A 27,234-nucleotide genomic window follows, 5' to 3' on the forward strand; every position below is an offset into this window, starting at 1 on the left:
CCATAATCAACTTTTTTTTTACAAAACCCTTCACCTCCATCTGCATAATTATGGACTGTTCCTGAATTAATGGAGAGGGACAATAACAACAAAAATGGCGACGTCAACTTATTGACATTAACAGGCCGTACACGATATCGACATGGCGGACGGCCATGCAGAAGAACTTCTAGACATTGCAAGCATAGAACATCAACAGAGAATTAATCCTTTTGACATCGAAACTCCGACAGAGACGGCCAAGGGAAGCAACCCGACCCGGCCTTGCTTGAAACGGGCTGGTAGCGATCCCTCAGCAGCCAAGAGAACTGTTATCGGTCATTCGCAATCTGATCGTCCTGATTATGTCACCACGACCGGGGCCCGCCCCCGCGATGTGTCGACTCACTCAGGTGGAGAGAGGGTCCGAGCAAGAACCCGCACGCGCCACACGCACGCCATCCATCCGTTGTACGTGTCTCGTGCAACAGGTGAATCTCGCTACGGAAGTGGAGGATTACGCACAGTCGACATGTGAGTTGTTCATGGCGTTATGTCATCAGTCTTTGATCAATTACAGGTGTGACAGTCTTGTCTGCGAACATCAGAGCTTCAGTTAGATATAGCAGACCAAGTCTTCTTTGGCGTATTAAAGTTTATGTTAATGTTAAAGTTAATGTTTGTATTATTGATACAAATTGACAGAAAAATCTGCCAATTTATCTAACTGATTGGCTAAAAGTTATTAACATGATTAAGACGGTCAAATACATCACAATAGATTAATTATGCAAGGATTAGAATCCAAACAATATACAAATGTACATTTAATCCTAACATTGTCAGTCACTTGGTGATGATATTAAAAATAAAAATGTTTGGAATTCGTTATCACAACAATACAGATGGACATATTTTTCAGTCAGTTTGTAAAAGAACTGAATATTTTGGCGTTTAATAAATTTACTAAGTGAAAACTTTGCACATTTTGACTGCAAAAATATAAACACGATAAAATAAAGCAATGCTTAGGTGAAATATTTGTGTTGCAAGTCAAAATAGTGTAAACGAAAATCGTACAAAACCAAGCATGTGACTTATCAAAACTTCGTCACCATTACCGATGCTACCCACAAAGATACCTTAGATACCTTAGATTTCCTTATTAATTCCAAAACTGTATTTCATTTTGTTGATCAATGGGACCATACGCCCTTATACTATCAATAAAAGTGACAAATGCGCTTACGAATTGCACAGCACAGGTCACAAACTAGTCTAGATATCTGCTTTATCATCCGGGTACTCACAGGGAAAAAACAATAACAAAGGCAACAACCAGTCCCGGGGAAATTGCTTAAGATAAGTGCCCCTTTAAAGTCACTAATGTTAACATTTCTTTCTGACTAAGCACTCATTCTTTCTGATCTTTATAGGTTTGAATTAAGTTAAGACTTCAGTCAACTTCAGTGTATGCATGACCAGATTGTTTTATACATGTCATCCTTATCAGACATTTTGTAATCAACTCTTGAGACGTACAACAGGTGTTCAGTAAGTAAATTTGGACTCGTCCCATCCCTAGTAGGGTCCCAGTCCACCCAAATGCCTCAAGATATGTATTAATTCTTCTGTGATTAGAAAATATGGATACACAAGTGTTGTATTGCGAAAGAAAGACGTTGGTACTTTTTGTTACACTGCCTGGCATCGGCATGAATGGGATAACACAAGGACTTGTGTCAATAGACTGTGTGAGAGTTGCGTATCCATGTGAAACTGTGGCATGGAATCTCAGTGGGCTTGAAAATGGTGTGCATACTGATCCTTTGCATGGGTTACCCGGTAATAATAATATAAAGCATCTGCGAACAGTCTAGCTGTAACTCAGCGCTATAGAGAAGATCCTTATATTTATTCTTACACTGAATGGGGGGATGGGGCTTGATGTACAAGGGATCAGTGTCTTACTTGTACTGTATTGAGGGTGTTCCTATACAGTTGGTTTGCATGGCGCTGAGGAAAGGCTATATATGATGGAGCTTGACAACTGTTAGTCTTGATTAGAATATAACCTTTTTTACAAAGCATGTGTGTCTCCATTTTAACTCAGTTCACATCATGGAGAATAACTGTCAACATAGTGTTTATATTTTTCACGTTCCGTGTATTATCACCTCATGTTAGAAAGGTGAGCTTCACTACCTGGGTTCAGCTCAGGCAGTAACATGGCACTGGCAACATGTGTCCCTTCCAGCTTGGTATATATGGCAGGTGAGGTTTATTACAACTCTGGTTCCAGGTCCCAAGGTCCAGACTCTGTCAGTTCGTTGATGTCCTCACCAGACCGGTTCCTGGCCTCTCAGGGTTCGCCGTACTTGTCACAGCTCATGTCGGTGGTGCAGTCCATGGATGATGGCCTTCACCACAAGAACATCAAGATGTCGCGCCGCCTCCCCAGCTGGATGTGGTATCTCCTGGCGCGGTCACTCGGCATCAAACTCAACCCTCTGGACAAACCCATATTTGCTACGTTGCTACACATCATCACCCTCACAGCCGCCGTGACGTTTGGAATTACTGGTGCTTGGTACAATGTGTGTGATATTCTGAGTGAATACTCCAAGACAACAGTTCTTATCGGCACAGTAACCATGATGATTGGCTTTGGGTGGATCCTGCTTGGGGTTTATGCACACAAACTGGCCGGGAAATTGTTCAGTAACAAAAACTTTGCAGAGAGTGTGCGCATGCATTCAAAGACGTTCCTGAAGATCAGCACTGCTGGTCTTATGTCTATCCTTGGGTTAGGGCTTGTGGGGATCAACTCGTATGATGGTTTTGACCTGTTCTTCAGCTCTTCTTGTACCAAGATACAGCTGCAGCCGATTGTGTGTCACATCCAGTTTGTGTCAAAGACATTCTACGCGTTGCTTTGCGTCCTGTGGACTCTTCTGGTGGGCTTTGTCATGCTGTCCGTTTGTCGAACACATACTATAGGTGAGTCTGTGTTATACTATAGGTGAGTCAGTGTTATACAATAGGTGAGTCTGTGTTATACAATAGGTGAGTCTGTGTTATACCATAGGTGAGTCTGTGTTATACCATAGGTGAGTCTGTGTTATACCATAGGTGAGTCTGTGTTATACAATAGGTGAGTCTGTGTTATACAATAGGTGAGTCTGTGTTATACAATAGGTGAGTCTGTGTTATACCATAGGTGAGTCTGTGTTATACCATAGGTGAGTCTGTGTTATACCATAGGTGAGTCTGTGTTATACTATAGGTGAGTCTGTGTTATACAATAGGTGAGTCTGTGTTATACTATAGGTGAGTCAGTGTTATACTATAGGTGAGTCAGTGTTATACAATAGGTGAGTCTGTGTTATACAATAGGTGAGTCTGTGTTATACCATAGGTGAGTCTGTGTTATACCATAGGTGAGTCTGGGTTATACCATAGGTGAGTCTGTGTTATACTATAGGTGAGTCTGTGTTATACCATAGGTGAGTCTGTGTTATACCATAGGTGAGTCTGTGTTATACCATAGGTGAGTCAGTGTTGTACCCAAGGATAGTCAGTGTGATACCATAGGTGAGTCAGTGTTGTACCATAGGTGAGTCAGTGTTGTACCATAAGTGAGTCGGTGTTACACAATAGATGTGTTAGTGTTACACCGTAGGTGAGTCAGTATATAGCATAGGTAAGTCAGTGTTATACCATAGGTGAGATAGTGTTACTCCACAAGTGAGTCAGTTCCATACTACAAGTGAGTCAGATCCATACCACATGTGAGTCAGTTCCATACTACATGTGAATCAGATCCATTCTAAAAGTGAGTCAGATCCATACCACATGTGAGTCAGTTCCATACCACATGTGAGTCAGTTCCATACCACATGTGAGTCAGTTCCATACCACATGTGAGTCAGTTCTATACCACATGTGAGTCAGTTCTATACCACATGTGAGTCAGTTCTATACTACATGTGAGTCAGTGTCACACACAATGTGTTATACGTTATATTGCAGGTGTTCGTCGGTTTATGCGTGAAATGACAATGGATGCCAAGGTGTATGAAGCCTTCTGGATGGAGCAGGTGTTGGGGCAAGTCCCCCTGAAGCAGAAGGAAGGGGACCAGCAAGTCGAGGAGGGTAAACAATCTCAAGTAGTGCATTTTGTCAATCTGTGTTTGTTTAATTTGGAACCAGCATTAATGTTATGTTAAAGATGTTTGTGGACATGGTTATGAGTAACTGTGTGCAGCACTCTCTCCCTACATGACAACTGGCCATGGCTGTTCAGGAGGGTTTGGACAAAAGCAAGGAAAGAGAATCTATTTTCAGTGCTCCGTCTTAATCTTGTATTAGTGTAGTACATGTACAAGATTTTCCAATTTGGGATTGAGGGCAAACATATTCAAAAAATATTCATTGGCGTTGAAAAGTCTGAACTTTACTCAACAACATAAGTTCTTGATTGTTGGTTGTTGTCTACTGGGGCTGATACTTTATCAGAATAAATTACATGTGTCTCCATGTCCATCTTGTGACAGAGTGGTTCATCTGGGATGATCTTGCCATGAACAGCGACTTCGACAATGACGTGGTGACGTCCCAAGGGGTGTTTCTCGAATCGATTTGTGGACCAACATTTTCTCCTGTGAGATCTCGCGGTAGCCGGTGCCGGGCCAGGTCGGAACCCATCACTGACCACTCAAACACGTCAAGAGAGAATGATGTCAGATCAGCAGAGGAGGCTGACAGGGAGGTAAGTAGCAACATCACCGTTGTCTAACAGTTGCAAGTGACCCGTGAAGATCCAGCAACCCATGCTTGCCATAAAAGGCGACGATGCTTGTCATAAGAGGCGACTAACAGGATTGGGTGGTCAGGCTCGCTGACTTGGTTGATGCATGCCACCGTATCCCAATTGCTTGGATCGATGCCCATGATATCAATCACTGGATTGACTGGTCCGGACTCAATTATATACAGACTGACATTATATAGCTGGAATATTGCCGAGTGAGGCTTTGCACAACAAACAAACAAACAAACAAACAGTAGTGTTCCTTGTACAGGTTCAGAGAGCGAGCTTCACTGTGAATGTTCATGGGGACATTTGAACACCTTTGTGGCACATTACTTGCTCCACCGATTTACCGGTGATGCTCTCTCTCGCAAGTGCTGCTGCAGTAGTTTATGCCTGGACTCAAGAGTCACTTGTTAGTGGCTGTCTCAGCCAAACTAAAACACCTCACAAGAGAGGGGTTACAGACATGTTGAGGGTTATGTCAAAACTCAAAGTCTGGATGTATACAATGGAACACCTTCTCCACAGCTGTAGTTTTTGATAACTACCGAATATCGCTGCATATTAAGCGATGTCACATTTAAGGCGACCCCTGTACACGCCTTTAAAATCGACCCCAAATCCTATACTCCATGGGCGGTATTCATAAAGAAACTAAGATTTTTCTTAAGTCTTAACTTAAGTTTTAGAAATCTGACTTAGCTAAGTCTGAGACTTAACTTGATATTCATAAAGATGCTAAGTCCGAAACTTAGCTAAGTCTCAAAAGAAAAACTAAGTCAGTTTCGTAGTACGTACCCGCGTGATCACTAGGGGGAATCCCGGCTATTTTTAAACTTCCGGTGGAACTCTTTAAAAAAAAAGGTGTGAACGTCTTTTTCGGTGGGATTTCCCGGTTGCTATTTACGGCAGACGACACACACAGCGAAACTTTGTCCACATTGCCAACGTCATGTCAGAGGCAGATATGAAGAAGAGGAAGCCTAACTGGACGAAAGAGGAGGTTTTACTGTTGACGGAACTAGTGAAAGCAAATGTACATGTGTTGGAAGGAAAGTTTGGTCCGGGCGTGACATCGGCGAGGCGTCAAGAGGCGTGGCAGGTACAGTGACACTTATCGTTGTCTGTCACTCGGGCAGTCGTTGTACACAAATGTAGTATTTACACCAGACATGAGTTTTATAAAGTTATATTTTAGCAGTGAACATCTACTAATTTAACTTATCCGAGATATATTAGTACGCCAATCAAGCGATTATAAATGCATGATTTACCACTGCATGTAGATTTAATGCAACATTCTACCACTGAGCATGAAATCATCACTATTGGGGATTGGTCCTGTTATCAGTGGAATTTAAGTCACCTCTGCTATAGCCATAACATATTCTATTACTATCATAAACTGGGACATTTGTTATTTCCAATTTGAGTTTTGTTACTGACAGTGCCCTTGCAGCAGACTTTGGGCTAAATATGAAATCTTGAAGTGATATCCAAAATATTAACATCTTAATTGTCGGCTGAATAAATTAACTTGAGAAAAATATTTTTTATATATATTTGGGATCAGACTACTTTTTTAATATAATCTCAGCACCCTCACAAAATGTTTGGCCCCTTATTATCTTCATATTTCCACAATTGTAAGACACTTACTACTTTCCCTTAACTCTACAGGTTATTACAGCTACCCTCAATTCCTCTGGTTCACACCCGAGAACAAAGGAAGAGGTGGAAAAAAAATGGAAGAATGTGAAAAGCCAGGCAAAACACAAGTACTCTGAATTTGGGAAACTGACAAAAGGAACTGGCAAGTACTTTTCTTCCCTTCATACATACTGTATACAAGTCAGGGTTATTGCATGACAACTCTTCTATCAATGGTCATTATAAATACGGTATTACCAATAGATCAATTATCAATCATAATGTTCTGTGTATTTTTGTATGAAGAATATTATTTCCAAAATACATTTAGATAATGATGATGATTAGAAATTTCATTATCTTATCCCTTCCATTAACGAACATATATAATAAAATTTTAAACGATATAAAAAATTACAGTTTGTAATTAAATGTTTATACAGGAGGTGGACCAGCACCAGCACCAGCACCAGCACCAGCACCAATCAGCCCAGTGACCAATGCAGTCATTGATATCTTAGGCCAGGACAACGTGACCCTTACTGTGTGACACGACAATGCTGCAGGTGCTGCATCTGATGCCACCTACTGACAGGTACATCAATGATATGAGATACCTTTCGGGTTAGAAAATTATCATGGTTCTGTTCTGACATAAATACTGGGTGCTTGGAAAGAGATTATGGTATCACTATAGACGAGCTTGTATATGGCTTATCCTTAATGAGTCCAAATTGAAGTATTTTCTGAATGTTATTCTAGTATAGGTGATGACAGATTTGCTTAAATAAAATAGTTCAAGGCAATCTATAACACTATCTTTTGTCTTATTAGATATTATGTCTGGGAGATGGGATCTTGTTACCTTTGGCTAGTTTTTATCTAAAAGCTTTGAATCTATAAAACCATGTATACATAACTTTTGTCTTGTTGAATAGTATGTCTGGGAGATAGGTTCATGTTACCTTAGCTAGGCTAGCATCTATCTAAAAAGTTTTAACTGAAACTACTAATATTTGCATTTTCCCTGGATCCTAATATGTATAGCTTGCTGTTCTGTAATCACATGAAATTTTGTATAAATGTTGCACCATGAATAACTTATAAAACCACTTGCTGTGGACCTAATTATTATTTGAAAACTTAGTATAAATGTATATTTTTTTATATAATATCAACACCTCAATTGTGCACAAATTAAGTCAATTGTTATTTAAACAATTGTGATATGATTATAAATGTAAATGTTCTCATTATAATAACACAAAACAACAGGCTTGTTGAAATTGAAAAGAACATTTATGTGAAAATTACAATTAAAACTTTAATATTTTCTGTTTCAGGGAGATTTATGACACTGCCATGTCAGATCCACATCCTCAACCAGAAGGAGCCAACATGTATTCTAAGGAGCCAGATGTCACAGGGTCCCTCACTTCACCAACCGTGGAAACTCTGTTGAAGCAAAAATTAAATCTTGAAATTGAATGCCTCACTTTGAAAAAGGAATACCTTAAATTGAAAATCACGAAACTGAATTAGCTAAAAGTATCATACATGTTGTTTGGGCATTAAAGAATTATTTATATATTTGAATATTAAATGTCACAATACATACTAAGCCAAATGTTATGATACAACAGATTCTGGTAGAAAGAACATTGTGGAACATTTTTCATAAAGAGTACATTGCATTTAGAATATTGCATATTTAAGAGGGTGAGGGATAATTAAGATGATTAAAAACTAAAGATACTTTGCAAAGAATGTACTGCTGATACAAATTGGATTTATTATGAGGAAATGTTGAAAATTAAAATAAAATAATCTTACATGGAAAGTTGGTATTGGCAAAGTGCTCCCGGTATCTGAGTGCAGCTACTGGTGGAGCAGTCACTGCTTGAGCTCCATTCTGCCCATCAAGCCTGCCAAGTCCATCATGCCCATCAGTGGGTGGAACTGGGATATGTCTGTCCTTGCATATGTTGTGTAGGACAGCACATGCTATTATCACCTAAAATATGAAATCATTAATGATAAATTAACATCATTACACTTAACATTTAGGCTTTTACATGGCCTCAGTTGAACATACAAATGTTAATGTAAATAACGAATAAGTTCATACAACCCCATCATTTCCTGATCATCTCCACATGCACATTAACAATTCTATACTTCAAATATTTATGAATTTTCCCTTATCTGCTCCTAGTCATTACCAATCTACAACTGCCCTGTTATTGCCTTAAATACAAAACTGTATATATATTCACTTGATTTAGATACAAGTCAATCTGAACAAGTTCATGTCCATGTACAAACTTTAATAGATGATGAGCCACTGCATTGTTGTTTTCATATTCTCAATGGCATTTGTTAACATAAATTCAAACAACCATGTTTGAAATAATTATGTAACTCAATAAAATCTTGTTGCTTTTTTCAATCATTGCTTTCCTCTCTAGGAATTGCTATTTTATATATTTATTGTCATTTAGCTTTGTTACATTTTTGTTCTGTTGAACTTATTTGTGTGGCAAATAAATAGTGCACACAAATTAACATTTGTTGATCATAATTTTTACCTTACAAGCCTTCTCAGGTTTTAACCTGATTTCCCCATGGAGAACAGGAAATCTGCGTTTCAGTTGACCGATGGCCCTTTCTACTATGCTCCTGGTTCTTTTGTGTGACCTGAAAAAAACATAACATATCAGAGTGTAACCTGTAACATTAATCTTCAACAGGGTTTAAGAAATATATATTTATCTTTTTATTGATAAATGTCACTTGTTGAAGAAATAATTTTGATCATGTGAAAACAATAATTTACACTTTGGATTATGTAGGAAATTCATACTGGTAATGTTTAAAAAAAATATTCCTAATTACCACAAATATTCAGCATGTTAACCAAAACAGCACATAATTACTTGTACATTTAGAACAACTAACAAAGACATAATAATAGATTTTGAAATAAAAACATATGGTTATGGTGTGAATAATATTCCGTATTTTATTAAGAATGTTTTTGTAATTGCTTCGATTATCCAGACCAAATATTGCGTTTGTGCAATGGGCAAATATGTAATCGAGGTAAATACAAGGGACATCACTCTAAGTTGTTAAATACGATCGGCAACGTAACACGAAACTTTACATACCTGTTGTAGTTTGTTTGTGGTCCCGGCAATGGTCTTAGGAAAGGGGTAAGCAGCCACTTCTTGCAGGGATAACCACTGTCACCGAGGAGGTGACATCCGATGGGGAGAACATTGCGCTCGAAAAGCTGGTAGAGCCCGCTGTTTGTCAACATGCGTGAATCGTGTGTCGATCCCGGCCACCGAGCAACAACGTCAATGACTCTGTCGTCGCTGTCAAAAGCGATCTGCGTATTTATGCTGTGATAGTGATGTCGGTTTACGAATTCATTTTCGTTTACTGTTGGTGCCTGGATTTGTACGTGGGTTCCATCGATCACCCCGACAACTCCGGGAAAGTTCGCAATATGATAAAAGTTTGTTTGGTGACGCCTAATGTCCCCGAGTTGCAGGGGGAAGCGGACAAACTGTTTAACAATCCTTTCAGATGACAAACTGGTGATACACTGATTTACAACTCTGGAAATGGTGGGCTGGGTGACACCTTGATCATCTGCATTACACAACTGAAACTTTCCCGTTGCAAAGTACCTTAATGTGATCAGCGTCTTTTGTATCTCGTCAAGTGCGTGGTTACGGTTGGTTGCAGGCTCCACGTCAGCTGCTATTAAATTAGCTACGTACCTAATGCCATTTCCATCTAAACGGTATCGCCGTATCAACTCATCATCGTTGTATTCAACAAGACTTTGTCTTCTTTGATGAAACGAACGACGACCTAGCGGTACGGCAGCCATTTTGTTTACTGACTTAAGTCAAACACCTTGTAGTTAAACCTACCCCTACCCAGTCTTAAGATTTAAGTCAGAAATTGGTAAAACTTAAGCCTAAGTTGCTTCATGAATATGACTTAAGTAAAATCTTAAAACTTAAGTCAGAAAAGGTAAAAAACTTAGTTTTTTTCAAGACTTAAGTTTTTTTTCAGACTTAAGTTCTTTTATGAATACCGCCCCATGTTAACAGTGACCTGGAATGAAGCACATCATTTATTTTGCGTTGTTTTTTCTGCGATGATTGGTCGTGTGCGTAACTCCAGCATGCGTTGACATTTTGTGTTTACATGGTGCAACACCGGATTGGTGCCCGTAAAATAAAATTCATTTATGAGGTAATAACATAAGAGACAGAGGTGAGTAATTTAATCGCCAAATAACTATGTTGTAACTAACTAGGCTTATGTTTGCTTCACATTCAGCGTGTTTATTCCACAATCACTTATACACACCGTCTCCAACAGTTGTTAATACAACTGTAAAAACAACGGGAATCGATTTCAGCTTCACCGGATATCACATGTTAGGTCACATGTGAAATATGCAAATGCTTACCAGTACTTCGGCTCTCTACTCACGGATGTTGATTGTTTTACCGTGTCAGCTGGCTTGACAATCTGGATCGGGGCGAGGGTCATTTCAACTTTATTTGCAGAAAATATTCAACTTTATTAAAGAAAACAGATACAAATCATGTTTATGTGTGGAAATAGTTACTGAAACAGTTATTTAGGACGAAAAAAGTTTTATTGTCAAATGCTGGGCTGGCTCTCGAACGCCAGTTGACAGTGGAAGCTGAAAGTGAAACAACTGGAAAAAAAACCCTGAGATCTTGGACCCCCCTTCTTAACCCCCTCATTCTCGGTAGGAAAAACTCGCCTTATACACAGCGATATACGGAAAATACAAACTGTTGCACTGACTGTCATGCTACATGCTGGGTGCTCGTAGAGATAAAGTGGTCCGTAGTTGATCAGTGGGCGCCATCAGTCATGTGGCCATTGGCGATCTTAATGTTTAGTCTGAAACATGCTATGTTGTTACCATGGTTTCCATTTGTAAAGCAGAAGGAAGAAACGGAGGAGAAGAAGGAGACCAACGATGAGTCATGTGACGTCCTGGCAGTTCCGCCCATCATGTCCAACGACAGTCTGCTGTTCTCGTACTGGAAAATGTCAGTAAGTGACCACATATGGACAATCATGTTGCAGCTCTTACGAAATACACCATAAATAGGACTCTGTCTCTTCTTGCTTTTGTAAAAAGAAGTGGGTTGTATATAAATCAAAACCCAACCAAACAACAATTGTTGCCTCACCTGACTGAACACCAAGTGAGGTTATGTCATGGCGCATTGTCCATCGTTTTTCCGGTTGTTTTTCCATTGTAAAGTTTTGCTGTTTTAACATCTGTGAAACTACATGGCCTTTGGAGCTGTAACCGTGTATGAATGATCCAAGCTCTCTAAATAAATGCTCACAGAGTTTAAAAATTGCTGCCAGAGTGGCCATATTGAAAATGTCATTTTTGGCCGTTTTTATTAGATTTGATATTTCCTGCCATTATCTTAGATCCTGCAACAAACAAGCCTACCACCAGATTTCATCAAATTGTCTGCATACACTGGGGAGCAAAGAACCAGTAGGTTTTTGTATATGGTTGCCATGGAAACCAAACGTGACTTTGAAAAGAAGGTTGTTGGTAGGATGTTCTAGGCAAAGTTTCATCATCCAACACCTTTTGAAACAAGATGAAATGGTGAAACAATTCAAGCAGGCCCAAGCTGTCCACAGACAATGGGCCATTGTTTTGGACAATTTGATGAAATATCAAGGTCTACCACAATAGAGACTATTTTTCTCACTTAACAGCATTCTAAAAATAATTGCCTCCAGTGAGTGAGTATGGATTTTACGCCGTTTTTAGCAATATTCCTGCAATATCACGACAGGGGACACCAGTAATGGGCTTTGGCGTGACGTGCGACCGCTTTAACCACTAGGCTACCCAACCACCCCTTGCCTCCATTGTCTCATGCATAAAAACAAAGAATGTGAAGTTTACAAGTACAGATATCTACACGTACATTTCCGATTAAGTCTGTATGTAATCATCCTTCTTTGTGTAACACCAAGAACCTTTCATAACACCTGATGATTGATAGTCAGATAGGCATTACTTAGAAGTTGAGGGCAGACAAAGTAGATTTATGGAAAACAACTTCTTTAATTACTGTAAAGGTGACGTTTCGGTATAGATCTTTATACTGTTGTCAAGCAAGGCTGACAAGTATCCACAAATTGTGTCGACTTTGTCACCCGACAATTAGCGAAAGCTTCTACACGTTTATTGCATTCTCAGGACGCAAAATCCTTTCGATCCTTAGCATCGTTTATTTGTGCAGGAAACCCAGTGGCATCCAAAGTGATTGAAGCAGAAAATTATTTGCAATGATGGTCGCCGGAACATAACTTGTCATCTTGGTTTCTCTTACCACATCATATAGCCAGGTGAGCTTCAGAGCCTTGTGCCTGTATTGAAGTCTGTGGAACAGGTGAGCTTCAGAGCCTTGTGCCTGTATTGAAGTCTGTGGAACAGGTGACCTTCAGAGCCTTGTGCCTGTATTGAAGTCTGTGGAACAGGTGAGCTTCAGAGCCTTGTGCCTGTATTGAAGTCTGTGGAACAGGTGAGCTTCAGAGCCTTGTGCCTGTATTGAAGTCTGTGGAACTGGAAGTTGTTGACTACGGATAACAAAACCAGGAACTCATGCTTCTCAGTTAGATTATTTAACTTCCTAGTAGTAGAGCTACATGTTGATTTACACAGTTGGTCCTGGGTACCTGGCTGCCAGCCTTGTCAGATCTGTACAGTCACACAGTGTACACAGTTGGTCCTGGGTACCTGGCTCCCCAGCCTTGTCAGACCTGTACAGTCACACAGTGTACACAGTTGGTCCTGGGTACCTGGCTCCCCAGCCTTGTCAGACCTGTACAGTCACACAGTGTACACAGTTGGTCCTGGGTACCTGGCTCCCCAGCCTTGTCAGACCTGTACAGTCACACAGTGTACACAGTTGGTCCTGGGTACCTGGCTCCCCTTCCTTATCAGATCTGTACAGTCACACAGTGTACAGAGTGGTCCTGGGTACCTGGCTCCCCAGCCTTGTCAGACCTGTACAGTCACACAGTGTACACAGTTGGTCCTGGGTACCTGGCTCCCCAGCCTTGTCAGACCTGTACAGTCACACAGTGTACAGAGTTGGTCCTGGGTACCTGGCTCCCCAGCCTTGTCAGACCTGTACAGTCACACAGTGTACAGAGTGGTCCTGGGTACCTGGCTCCCCAGCCATGTCAGACCTGTACAGTCACACAGTGTACACAGTTGGTCCTGGGTACCTGGCTGCCAGCCTTGTCAGACCTGTACAGTCACACAGTGTACACAGTTGGTCCTGGGTACCTGGCTGCCAGCCTTGTCAGACCTGTACAGTCACACAGTGTACAGAGTGGTCCTGGGTACCTAGCTGCCAGCCTTGTCAGACCTGTACAGTCACACAGTGTACAGAGTTGGTCCTGGGTACCTGGCTGCCCAGCCTTGTCAGACCTGTACAGTCACACAGTGTACACAGTTGGTCCTGGGTACCTGGCTGCCAGCCTTGTCAGACCTGTACAGTCACACAGTGTACACAGTTGGTCCTGGGTACCTGGCTGCCAGCCTTGTCAGACCTGTACAGTCACACAGTGTACACAGTTGGTCCTTGGTACCTGGCTCCCCAGCCTTGTCAGACCTGTACAGTCACACAGTGTTCAAAGTGGTCCTGGGTACCTGGCTGCCAGCCTTGTCAGACCTGTACAGTCACACAGTGTACACAGTTGGTCCTGGGTACCTGGCTCCCCAGCCTTGTCAGACCTGTACAGTCACACAGTGTACACAGTTGGTCCTGGGTACCTGGCTGCCAGCCTTGTGAGACCTGTACAGTCACACAGTGTACACAGTTGGTCCTGGGTACCTGGCTCCCCAGCCTTGTCAGACCTGTACAGTCACACAGTGTTCAGAGTGGTCCTGGGTACCTGGCTCCCCAGCCTTGTCAGACCTGTACAGTCACACAGTGTACACAGTTGGTCCTGGGTACCTGGCTCCCCAGCCTTGTCAGACCTGTACAGTCACACAGTGTACACAGTTGGTCCTTGGTACCTGGCTGCCCAGCCTTGTGAGACCTGTACAGTCACACAGTGTACACAGTTGGTCCTGGGTACCTGGCTGCCCAGCCTTGTCAGACCTGTACAGTCACACAGTGTACACAGTTGGTCCTGGGTACCTGGCTCCCCAGCCTTGTCAGACCTGTACAGTCACACAGTGTACAGAGTGGTCCTGGGTACCTGGCTGCCCAGCCTTGTCAGACCTGTACAGTCACACAGTGTACACAGTTGGTCCTGGGTACCTGGCTCCCCAGCCTTGTCAGATCTGTACAGTCACACAGTGTACAGAGTGGTCCTGGGTACCTGGCTGCCCAGCCTTGTCAGACCTGTACAGTCACACAGTGTACAGAGTTGGTCCTGGGTACCTGGCTGCCAAGCCTTGTCAGACCTGTACAGTCACACAGTGTACACAGTTGGTCCTGGGTACCTGGCTCCCCAGCCTTGTCAGACCTGTACAGTCACACAGTGTACACAGTTGGTCCTGGGTACCTGGCTGCCAGCCTTGTCAGACCTGTACAGTCACACAGTGTACACAGTTGGTCCTGGGTACCTGGCTCCCCAGCCTTGTCAGACCTGTACAGTCACACAGTGTACAGAGTTGGTCCTGGGTACCTGGCTCCCCAGCCTTGTCAGACCTGTACAGTCACACAGTGTACAGAGTGGTCCTGGGTACCTGGCTCCCCAGCCATGTCAGACCTGTACAGTCACACAGTGTACACAGTTGGTCCTGGGTACCTGGCTGCCCAGCCTTGTCAGACCTGTACAGTCACACAGTGTACAGAGTGGTCCTGGGTACCTGGCTGCCAGCCTTGTCAGACCTGTACAGTCACACAGTGTACACAGTTGGTCCTGGGTACCTGGCTGCCAGCCTTGTCAGACCTGAACAGTCACACAGTGTACAGAGTTGGTCCTGGGTACCTGGCTGCCCAGCCTTGTCAGACCTGTACAGTCACACAGTGTACAGAGTTGGTCCTGGGTACCTGGCTGCCAGCCTTGTGAGACCTGTACAGTCACACAGTGTACAGAGTTGGTCCTGGGTACCTGGCTGCCCAGCCTTGTCAGACCTGTACAGTCACACAGTGTACAGAGTGGTCCTGGGTACCTGGCTGCCCAGCCTTGTCAGACCTGTACAGTCACACAGTGTACAGAGTTGGTCCTGGGTACCTGGCTGCCCTTCCTTGTCAGATCTGTACAGTCACACAGTGTACAGAGTGGTCCTTGGTACCTGGCTGCCCAGCCTTGTCAGACCTGTACAGTCACACAGTGTACACAGTTGGTCCTGGGTACCTGGCTGCCCAGCCTTGTCAGACCTGTACAGTCACACAGTGTACACAGTTGGTCCTGGGTACCTGGCTGCCAGCCTTGTCAGATCTGTACAGTCACACAGTGTACACAGTTGGTCCTGGGTACCTGGCTGCCCAGCCTTGTCAGATCTGTACAGTCACACAATGTACAGAGTTGGTACAATTTCAGCGGCGGCTGGCAGTGACATCTCGGTTCCTGCAGCGGTGGCTGTCTAGCTGGATTGCATTCATCTTCATCTGGTGTGCTGACTACATCATATTCTGGGCCAACCACAGCGCCACCCTCACCGGCATCCTGCAGTTCGTTTTCCCCCTCCTCGTCCTTCTGCTGATCTGCTCCGCCTATGCAGAGGTCAACGCTGAGGGTCAGAGGCTCATCAAGGTATGCTCAGCTCCAGCCTGCTTTGGATTTCCCCGCGAAACTTCTGAGTCTCCTTTATCCCGTCTGTGTCCTGTCCATCTTGTGTGTCCTGTCCATCTTGTGTGTCCTGTCCATCTTGTATGTCCTGTCCATGCTGTATGTCCTGTCCATGCTGTATGTTCTGTCCATCTTGTATGTCCTGTCCATGCTGTATGTCCTGTCCATGCTGTATGTCCTGTCCATATTGTATGTCCTGTCCATGCTGTATGTCCTGTCCATGCTGTATGTCCTGTCCATGCTGTATGTCCTGTCCATCTTGTATGTCCTGTCCAACTTGTATGTTCTGTCCATCTTGTGTGTTCTGTCCATCTTGTATGTCCTGTCCATCTTGTGTGTTCTGTCCATCTTGTTGTGTTCTGTCCATCTTGTATGTACTGTCCATGCTGTATGTCCTGTCCATCCTGTATGTCCTGTCCATGCTGTATGTCCTGTCCATCTTGTGTGTTCTGTCCATCTTGTGTGTTCTGTCCATCTTGTGTGTTCTGTCCATCTTGTATGTCCTGTCCATGCTGTATGTCCTGTCCATCCTGTATGTCCTGTCCATGCTGTATGTCCTGTCCATCTTGTGTGTTCTGTCTATCTTGTGTGTTCTGTCTATCTTGTGTGTTCTGTCCATCTTGTGTGTTCTGTCCATCTTGTGTGTTCTGTCCATCTTGTATGTCCTGTCCATGCTGTATGTCCTGTCCATCTTGTGTGTTCTGTCTATCTTGTGTGTTCTGTCCATCTTGTATGTCCTGTCCATCTTGTGTGTTCTGTCCATCTTGTGTGTTCTGTCTATCTTGTGTGTTCTGTCCATCTTGTATGTCCTGTCCATCTTGTATGTTCTGTCCATCTTGTGTGTTCTGTCCATCTTGTGTGTTCTGTCTATCTTGTATGTCCTGTCCATGCTGTATGTCCTGTCCATCTTGTATGTCCTGTCCATCTTGTATGTCCTGTCCATCTTGTATGTTATGTCCATGCTGTATGTCCTGTCAATGCTGTATATCCTGTCCATGCTGTATGTCCTGTCCATCTTGTATGTTCTGTCTATCTTGTATGTCCTGTCCATCTTGTATGTCCTGTCCATCTTGTATGTCCTGTCCATCCTGTACGTTCTGTCCATCTTGTATGTTCTGTCCATCCTGTACGTTCTGTCCATCCTGTATGTCCTGTCCATCTTGTATGTCCTGTCCATGCAATATGTCCTGTCCATGCTGTACGTTCTGTCCATGCTGTATGTCCTGTCCATCTTGTATGTCCTGTCCATCCTGTACGTTCTGTCCATCTTGTATGTTCTGTCCATCCTGTACGTTCTGTCCATCCTGTATGTCCTGTCCATCTTGTATGTCATGTCCATGCTGTATGTCCTGTCCATGCTGTACGTTCTGTCCATCTTGTATGTCCTGTCCATCTTGTATGTCCTGTCCATGCTGTATGTCCTGTCCATGCTGTACGTTCTGTCCATCTTGTATGTTCTGTCTATCTTGTATGTCCTGTCCATCTTGTATGTCCTGTCCATCTTGTATGTCCTGTCCATCTTGTATGTCCTGTCCATCTTGTATGTTATGTCCATGCTGTATGTCCTGTCAATGCTGTATATCCTGTCCATGCTGTATGTCCTGTCCATCTTGTATGTTCTGTCTATCTTGTATGTCCTGTCCATCTTGTATGTCCTGTCCATCTTGTATGTCCTGTCCATCCTGTACGTTCTGTCCATCTTGTATGTTCTGTCCATCCTGTACGTTCTGTCCATCCTGTATGTCCTGTCCATCTTGTATGTCCTGTCCATGCTGTATGTCCTGTCCATCTTGTATGTCCTGTCCATCCTGTACGTTCTGTCCATCCTGTATGTCCTGTCCATCTTGTATGTCCTGTCCATCCTGTATGTCCTGTCCACCTTGTATGTCCTGTCCGTGCTGTATGTCCTGTCCATGCTGTATGTCCTGTCCATCTTGTATGTCCTGTCCATGCTGTATGTCCTGTCCATCTTGTATGTCCTGTCAATCCTGTATGTCCTGTCCACCTTGTATGTCCTGTCCATGCTGTATGTCCTGTCCATGCTGTATGTCCTGTCCATGCTGTATGTCCTGTCCATCTTGTATGTCCTGTCCATCTTGTATGTCCTGTCCATCCTGTACGTTCTGTCCATCTTGTATGTTCTGTCCATCCTGTATGTTCTGTCCATCCTGTATGTCCTGTCCATCTTGTATGTCCTGTCCATCCTGTACGTTCTGTCCATCTTGTATGTTCTGTCCATCCTGTATGTACTGTCCATGCTGTATGACCTGTCCATCCTGTATGTCCTGTCCATCTTGTATGTTCTGTCCATCCTGTATGTTCTGTCCATGCTGTATGTCCTGTCCATCTTGTATGTCCTGTCCATCTTGTATGTTATGTCTATATTGTATGTCCTGTCCATCCTGTACGTTCTGTCCATCTTGTATGTCCTGTCCATCTTGTATGTCCTGTCCATGCTGTATGTCCTGTCCATGCTGTACGTTCTGTCCATCTTGTATGTTCTGTCTATCTTGTATGTCCTGTCCATCTTGTATGTCCTGTCCATCTTTTATGTCCTGTCCATCTTGTATGTCCTGTCCATCTTGTATTTCCTGTCCATGCTGTATGTCCTGTCCATGCTGTATGTCCTGTCCATCTTTCGTGTTCTGTCCATCTTGTGTGTTCTGTCTATCTTGTATGTCCTGTCCATCCTGTATGTCCTGTCCATCCTGTATGTCCTGTCCATGCTGTATGTCCTGTCCATCTTGTGTGTTTGTCCATCTTGTATGTCCTGTCCATCTTGTATGTCCTGTCCATCTTGTGTGTTCTTTCCATCTTGTCAGTCCTGTCCATCTTGTATGTCCTGTCCATCCTGTATGTCCTGTCCATCTTGTATGTCCTGTCCATCCTGTATATCTTGTATGTCCTGTCGATGCTGTATGTCCTGTCCATCTTGTATGTCCTGCCCATCTTGTGTGTCCTGTCCATCTTGTATGTCCTGTCCATCTTGTGTGTTCTGTCCATCTTGTCAGTCCTGTCCATCTTGTATGTCCTGTCCATCCTGTATATCTTGTATGTCCTGTCCATGCTGTATGTCCTGTCCATCTTGTATGTCCTGTCCATCTTGTGTGTTCTGTCCATCTTGTGTGTTCTGTCCATCTTGTATGTCCTGTCCATCTTGTATGTCCTGTCCATGCTGTATGTCCTGTCAATCTTGTATGTCCTGTCCATGCTGTATGTCCTGTCCATCCTGTATGTCCTGTCCATCTTGTATGTCCTGTCCATCCTGTATGTCCTGTCCACCTTGTATGTCCTGTCCGTGCTGTATGTCCTGTCCATGCTGTATGTCCTGTCCATCTTGTATGTCCTGTCCATGCTGTATGTCCTGTCCATCTTGTATGTCCTGTCCATGCTGTATGTCCTGTCCATGCTGTATGTCCTGTCCATGCTGTATGTCCTGTCTATCTTGTATGTCCTGTCCATCTTGTAGGTCCTTTCCATCCAGTATGTCCTGTCCATCTTGGCTTCCATTGTCTATTGCTAATCACCTATCAGCGTCAATTATCTGCTGTCTTCCCTTGTTAGTTTCCACCTTTTGTTATCTTCTTACTTTTGTTGTTCTTACCTGTACATCTATCTGCTCTCTGCCTCATGGCATCCATTCACCTGATGAAGGAGTAAGCCTATACTCTGAAACGTTGTGTTCCTCATCATAAAGAAGTTGACATCCATACATTCTCTTCCTTATGTGTAGCACTTCTAAACCCTTTAAGGACCTAATGAAATCATTGAGAGACACTTTTATTTTATGATTATTTGGTAGGTGAGATTTGAACATTCATGTTCCAGTGTATCTGCCCAACGGAGAGGCGGCTGCGCCTCTTGCAGTTCTTCATCCAGCAGCCGTTGCAGATGCAGGTAGGTGCAGCAAAGAGCAATAATGTCATCACTACATCACTGCCAGTATTAGGATATATAAGTTAGCTATGCGACAAAACACAAAGAGCAATGAAGAATGAAGCACTGTTTATTTCATGATAAAACATTGTTCTATCATGACGTCATTTCTGGAGATTTGAATATGTGCTCGCAACTTGACGACATCATATATTGGACAACATTATTTTTGAGAGGGAAGTGTCGAGTAAGTTGTTCTCCATAGATGTAGTTGGGCTACGCAGATAAACGCAGTGGTTGAACGATTGCATCCAAGGGTGGGAGAGATGACAATCTGTATTAGGAGAAAAGGTACAGCTAATCGATGTGAGGATTGTGAGAATATGAGAATATTGTGGAAACTACCAAAGTTACTTACACACCTGTTCGTAAAATGGACTTGTCCGACATTTCTGAGATCGGATTCTAATTCAGGGAGTCATCTTTATTAACATTTGGGTATATATTTTTAAAGCTTGTACATTTTATCAACATCCTTAAAGAGGCTGTACATAATGTTGATATCTCATATTAGAAATAAACGACTGATAACCCGTTCAGTCAGTAAGGTCTGTCATTACCGCTGACTGCTGCTTCTTTCTCCGTGCAGGTGTTCAGCTTCCCCATCACATACAACGCCATCCTAGGTGTCATCCTGGCATTCTCTGTCGCCTTTGCCTCTCGGATCGTCCTGGACGAAGTCTTGTAAACTCTGCATGCAGGCGCCATTCCATGCTCAATGTCCTCGCACCAGGAGGATACGTGTTTCAATTTAGTGAAAAAGGGAGATAACTGCAAACAACCTTTTTGTTCATTAAATGTTCTGTGATCTTGATCTTTTCATATGAATATGTACAAAGATTGATGTGTTGTGTCATGTAAATATGTACAAAGATTGATGTTGTGTCATGTGAATATGTACAAAGATTGATGTTGTGTCATGTGAATATATACAAAGATTGATGTTGTGTCATGTGAATATGTACAAAGATTGATGTTGTGTCATGTGAATATATACAAGGATTGATGTTGTGTCATGTGAATATGTACAAAGATTGATGTTGTGTCATGTGAATATGTACACAGATTGATGTTGTGTCATGTGAATATGTACAAAGATTGATGTTGTGTCATGTGAATATGTACAAAGATTGTTATCTTACCTACATGTCAGAATGTTGAGGTCTGATTGGTTCACATGATCTCCCGGCTGGGAGGAAAATAAGTTTCTGAGTGGGAGAATAAATCCCTTATACCCCACCACAAAGCGAAAGGACGCACATTGTTTACAAATCAATGAAAATGAAACTCAGCACAAGTCAACTTCAGCTCAATCGAACAGCTGTTTGCCATCAAGTTCAATTATAGAAACAATAGCAGATTGAAACATGTAAATGGTAACCAATGACGTTACAATGGTCTGCAAAGCATTGTGAAGCAATTTCATTGCAGCGATATCTACAATGTAGGTATCGCTTGATCTCACCTAAGTGATATTTCCTTACATGATAAATGTACATACTGTGTGTACATCGAAACATTCCACACGACCAATGGAGTCTTTTACATGCATATTCATCTATTTATAAGTTACCCAAATGAAATTTAAAGAATACTTTTAATGATATAAAGTATATTTTATTCTAACTGTAACTTGAGGGTTTTGTAGTGTTCATGTTACAGGCCTGACAGGGTGGTCTACCACATCATTCCAGTGTTTTACTGAGCAATTTGTCAACTGTTTTATTACAATGACTGAGTTCACTGCAATGTTTTATTGTTGTTGATATAGTGATGAATGTGGAGGTGATTTGTACCTGTGTTTCTGTCAGGGTCGTAGTGCGATGTTCCTGCAGTGAAGGGGGCACGGGTGGCCCAGTCATCTAAGGCGCCACGCTTCGCTGTGGAGAGTTGCGTCCCTTGGGCATGCTAGAAATCTATGATTGTAGGTTTGAATCCCGGTTCGCTCCGATTATCGATTATGTTTCTAGGTTTGGCAGCACCATACCCGTGCTCATGGGTTTCACCAAAGTGGTAAACGTTTGACACCTGCATCACTTCGGGCTTTCCTCCCACATTAAGCTGACACGCCATAATATAACTAAAATACTGTTAAAGCGGCGTTAAGCCCAACTCACTCACTCACTCACTCACTCACTCACTCACGCAGTGAAACATTTACTCACTCACGCAGTGAAACATCTCATGCTGAACATGTCCATCGTTTAGTTCATGGGTTATTGGTGTGTATCCAGAAAGTTGGTTTAATCCTCTCTTTATGTGATGTAGGCGATGGTTGCCACTGTCATTGCCAGGAACAGTCAGTACAATAACACAGATCTGTATTTACTGGAAACATGATTGAATGTTGTAAGATGAATTCAATATTTTATTCCTGAAATATGTTTAGCTTTGCCCTTCAACACAAGGAATCAGATTATCTTTTCAGGATTAATACAAATTGCCCATCTATTCTTGCCAATGTTGATTGGTCAACACATACTGTTTGAATCAGATTCTGGGTCTCTTTAATACAAAATACATGAATGTGCACTAAATGTGACACAAGACCCTTTGTTTGTAAGCCCTGAGCTGTTTTGTCACACAACAGACTTCCAGTCTCCACATCGAACCAAGCTAAAAGTCCACATGCCTTTTCCCACCATGACACCTGAATTTGTTCAAGAGGGTTGAATCCGAATTTCTATATGGCCACCACATGGAGAAGCTACTTATGGTATAATGTGATGTCACTTCTTTTTTTAGAATTTTATTCTTTAGTTGCTTTTATCAACATTTTACAGGAAAACAAAATAACAATGGCCTCCATGTCATATGAACTAACATGGATCTCTGTACATATAGAACAGCACTGGAGTGGAAACGTGTATATAGATTCTGAAATATATATAGAAATATTAGTTGTAAGATATGGTGCAGTCTTCTGTATTGGAACCATTGTAAACTAGCATCTTTAGAACATCTAATGGGAATTACATTGTAGTGTGGCCAATCATGGCATCTTGTAGGATGAAGACACAGTTTGTCAAGTGTTGAATATTTTGGCATAACACACTTATCAACAGTTAATAGTAATATTGAGTTCCTGTTGAAATTCAAGAGTTATTGAATCTAAATTTCTATATGGTTGCCATATGGAAAAAGCAACTTATGGCCATAAAGAGGTTTCATTTTAAAACATTTGTTGTTCTGACAAAAATGTTGACATTCCTATGATTTCACTGGGAACTGTACTGACTGATCACTATATGTAAGGAGCTAGCATAGTTTCTAATGGCTCTTACATCGTTAGTTAAGACTCCATTTGCTTTGTACTGAAAATATTTTTTCTGTAGCTTTGTCGCTTCGTTGACAATACAGCCATTTAACACTACGGTCATCCGGTATCGTATTCATAGTATTCCAGCCTACAAAGCCCAATATTTATGTGGGAGGCATCACACATCATGTCTATGAGTGGGCAGTCATTGACTGTCCCATACATCCAAGAATTTGTTCCGCAGCAGTAGCCTTGTTGCTATTGTGTTCTCTCATCACCCCGTAGACCTGGGTGTTTTTTGTTTGTTTGATTGTTGTTTTAACGCCGCACTCAGCAATATTTCAGCTATATGATGGCAGTCTGTAAATAATAAATCCTGGACCAGACAATCCAGTGATTGAGCATCGATCCACGCAAATGGAATACGATGACATGTATCAACCAACTCAGCAAGCCTGAGCCCCCAATCCCCTCAGTCGCCTCTTATGACAAATGTAGTCGCCAGGGTCTGTGGGACAGATTAGCATCCTTGCGACTGTGCTTCCTATGTACTTGTATGCAGTGCAATACCATTGGATGATGTTCTCAATTGTTTTATATCAAACATTTTTTATCTGTGTCAAAATTTGTCATTAAAACCTATCACCTGACTTTTGTTTGGTCTATTATATGAAATCATCCACTACTCAGTCACTCACAGAAACTCCCTACATGCATCCCTGTGTCGCCACACATTGCAGAGGGAGCTCGGTCACTCACAGAATCTCCCTCCATGCATCCCTGTGTCGCCATACATCACAGAGGGAGCTCGGTCACTCACAGAATCTCCCTACATGCATCCCTGTGTCGCCATACATCACAGAGTGAGCTCGGTCACCCACAGAATCTCCCTCCATGCATCCCTGTGTCGCCATACATTGCAGAGGGAGCTCGGTCACTCAGAGAATCTCCCTATATGCATCCCAGTGTCGCCATACATTGCAGAGGGGGCTCGGTCACACACAGAATCTCCCTACATGCATCCCTGTGTCGCCATACATCACAGAGGGAGCTCAGTCACTCACAGAACCTCCCTACATGCATCCCTGTGTCGCCACACATTGCAGAGGGAGCTCGGTCACTCACAGAATCTCCCTCAATGCATCCCTGTGTCGCCATACATCACAGAGGGAGCTCCGTCACTCACAGAATCTCCCTACATGCATCCCTGTGTCGCCATACATCACAGAGTGAGCTCGGTCACCCACAGAATCTCCCTCCATGCATCCCTGTGTCGCCATACATTGCAGAGGGAGCTCGGTCACTCAGAGAATCTCCCTATATGCATCCCAGTGTCGCCATACATTGCAGAGGGGGCTCGGTCACACACAGAATCTCCCTACATGCATCCCTGTGTCGCCATACATCACAGAGGGAGCTCGGTCACTCACAGAACCTCCCTACATGCATCCCTGTGTCGCCATACATCACAGAGGGAGCTCAGTCACTCACAGAACCTCCCTACATGCATCCTTGTGTCACCATACATCACAGAGGGAGCTGTCACTCACAGAATCTCCCTCCATGCATCCCTGTGTTGCCATACATTGCAGAGGGAGCTCGGTCTCTCACAGAATCTCCCTCCATGCATCCCTGTGTTGCCATACATTGCAGAGGGAGCTCGGTCTCTCACAGAATCTCTCTACATGCATCCTTGTGTCACCATACATCACAGAGGGAGCTGTCACTCACAGAATCTCCCTCCATGCATCCCTATGTCGCCATACATTGCAGAGAGGGCTGTCACTCACAGAACCTCCCTACATGCATCCCTGTGTCGCCATACATCACAGAGGGAGCTGTCACTCACAGAACCTCCCTACATGCATCCCTGTTTCGCCATACATTGCAGTGGGAGCTTGGTCACTCACAGAATCTCCCTCCATGCATCCCTGTGTCGCCATACATAGCAGAGGGAGCTCGGTCACTCACAGAATCTCTCTACATGCATCCCTGTGTCTCCATACATCACAGATGGAGCTCGGTCACCCACAGAATCTCCCTACATGCATCCTTGTGTCGCCATACATTGCAGAGGGAGCTCGGTCACTCACAGAATCTCCCTCCATGCATCTCTGTGTCGCCATACATTGCAGAGGGAGCTCGGTCACTCACAGAATCTCTCTACATGCATCCCTATGTCTCCATACATCACAGATGGAGCTCGGTCACCCACAGAATCTCCCTACATGCATCCCTGTGTCGCCATACATTGCAGAGGGAGCTCGGTCACTCACAGAATCTCCCTCCATGCATCCCTGTGTTGCCATACATTGCAGAGGGAGCTCGGTCTCTCACAGAATCTCTCTACATGCATCTCTGTGTCACCATACATCACAGAGGGAGCTGTCACTCACAGAATCTTCCTCCATGCATCCCTGTGTCGCCATACATTGCAGACGGTGCTGTCACTCACAGAATCTCTCTACATGCATCCCTGTGTCGCCATACATCACAGAGGTAGCTCGGTCACTCACAGAATCTCCCTCCATGCATCTCTGTGTCGCCATACATTGCAGAGGGAGCTCGGTCACTCACAGAATCTCTCTACATGCATCCCTGTGTCGGCATACATCACAGAGGGAGCTCGGTCACCCACAGAATCTCCCTCCATGCATCCCTGTGTCGCCATACATCACAGAGGGAGCTCGGTCACTCACAGAATCTCCCTCCATGCATCCCTGTGTCGCCATACATTGCAGAGGGAGCTCGGTCACTCACAGAATCTCTCTACATGCATCCCTGTGTCTCCATACATCACAGATGGAGCTCGGTCACCCACAGAATCTCCCTACATGCATCCCTGTGTCGCCATACATTGCAGAGGGAGCTCGGTCACTCACAGAATCTCCCTCCATGCATCCCTGTGTTGCCATACATTGCAGAGGGAGCTCGGTCTCTCACAGAATCTCTCTACATGCAACCTTGTGTCACCATACATCACAGAGGGAGCTGTCACTCACAGAATCTTCCTCCATGCATCCCTGTGTCGCCATACATTGCAGACGGTGCTGTCACTCACAGAATCTCCCTACATGCATCCCTGTGTCGCCATACATCACAGAGGGAGCTGTCACTCACAGAACCTCCCTACATGCATCCCTGTGTCGCCATACATTGCAGAGGGAGCTCGGTCACTCACAGAACCTCCCTCCATGCATCTCTGTGTCACCATACATTGCAGAGGGAGCTCGGTCACTCACAGAATCTCTCTACATGCATCTCTGTGTCACCATACATTGCAGAGGGAGCTCGGGCACTCACAGAATCTCCCTCCATGCATCTCTGTGTCACCATACATTGCAGAGGGAGCTCGGTCACTCACAGAATCTCTCTACATGCATCCCTGTGTCGCCATACATCACAGAGGGAGCTCGGACACTCACAGAATCTCCCTCCATGCATCTCTGTGTCGCCATACATTGCAGAGGGAGCTCGGTCACTCACAGAATCTCTCTACACGCATCCCTGTGTCGCCATACATCACAGAGGGAGCTCGGTCACCCACAGAATCTCCCTCCATGCATCCCTGTGTCGCCATACATCACAGAGGGAGTTCGGTCACTCACAGAATCTCCCTCCATGCATCCCTGTGTCGCCATACATTGCAGAGGGAGCTCGGTCACTCACAGAATCTCTCTACATGCATCCCTGTGTCGCCATACATCACAGAGGGAGCTCGGTCACTCACAGAATC

General features: G+C 43.6%; 2 protein-coding genes across 6 annotated transcripts; one reads left to right on the top strand and one right to left on the bottom strand.

The window, feature by feature from the left end:
- LOC124128492 lies at positions 1–24,148 on the top strand. 3 transcript variants are annotated; one of them, XM_046491923.2, is made up of 8 exons: positions 1–513; positions 2,282–2,979; positions 4,012–4,134; positions 4,536–4,750; positions 11,450–11,563; positions 16,055–16,267; positions 20,132–20,200; positions 20,829–24,148. In XM_046491923.2, exons 1-8 carry the CDS (start codon positions 143–145, stop codon positions 20,925–20,927), a joined length of 1,902 nt encoding a protein of 633 aa, XP_046347879.1. In that variant the 5' UTR covers positions 1–142; the 3' UTR covers positions 20,928–24,148. The 3 variants fall into 3 exon arrangements, with proteins under 3 accessions (XP_046347879.1, XP_046347880.1, XP_046347881.1); XM_046491924.2 differs by having other exon boundaries at positions 11,453–11,563; XM_046491925.2 differs by lacking the exon at positions 16,055–16,267.
- On the bottom strand, positions 7,047–10,264 carry LOC124125909 (putative nuclease HARBI1). Of its 3 annotated transcripts, XM_048393384.1 has the most exons (4): positions 9,616–10,264; positions 9,034–9,142; positions 8,279–8,459; positions 7,047–7,900 (listed from the first exon to the last, which is right to left on the bottom strand). In XM_048393384.1, coding segments are annotated over exons 1-4 (444 nt in total). In that variant the 5' UTR covers positions 9,768–10,264; the 3' UTR covers positions 7,047–7,898. The 3 variants fall into 3 exon arrangements, 2 of the variants coding, with proteins under 2 accessions (XP_048249341.1, XP_048249322.1); XR_007220113.1 differs by having other exon boundaries at positions 9,059–10,264; XM_048393365.1 differs by lacking the exon at positions 7,047–7,900 and having other exon boundaries at positions 8,131–8,459.
- Positions 24,149–27,234: the final 3,086 nt, after the last annotated feature.

Source organism: Haliotis rufescens, unplaced genomic scaffold, assembly GCF_023055435.1.
Source record: "Haliotis rufescens isolate VD_foot unplaced genomic scaffold, xgHalRufe1.0.p SCAF_1, whole genome shotgun sequence".
NCBI classification, from domain to species: Eukaryota; Metazoa; Mollusca; class Gastropoda; order Lepetellida; family Haliotidae; genus Haliotis; species Haliotis rufescens.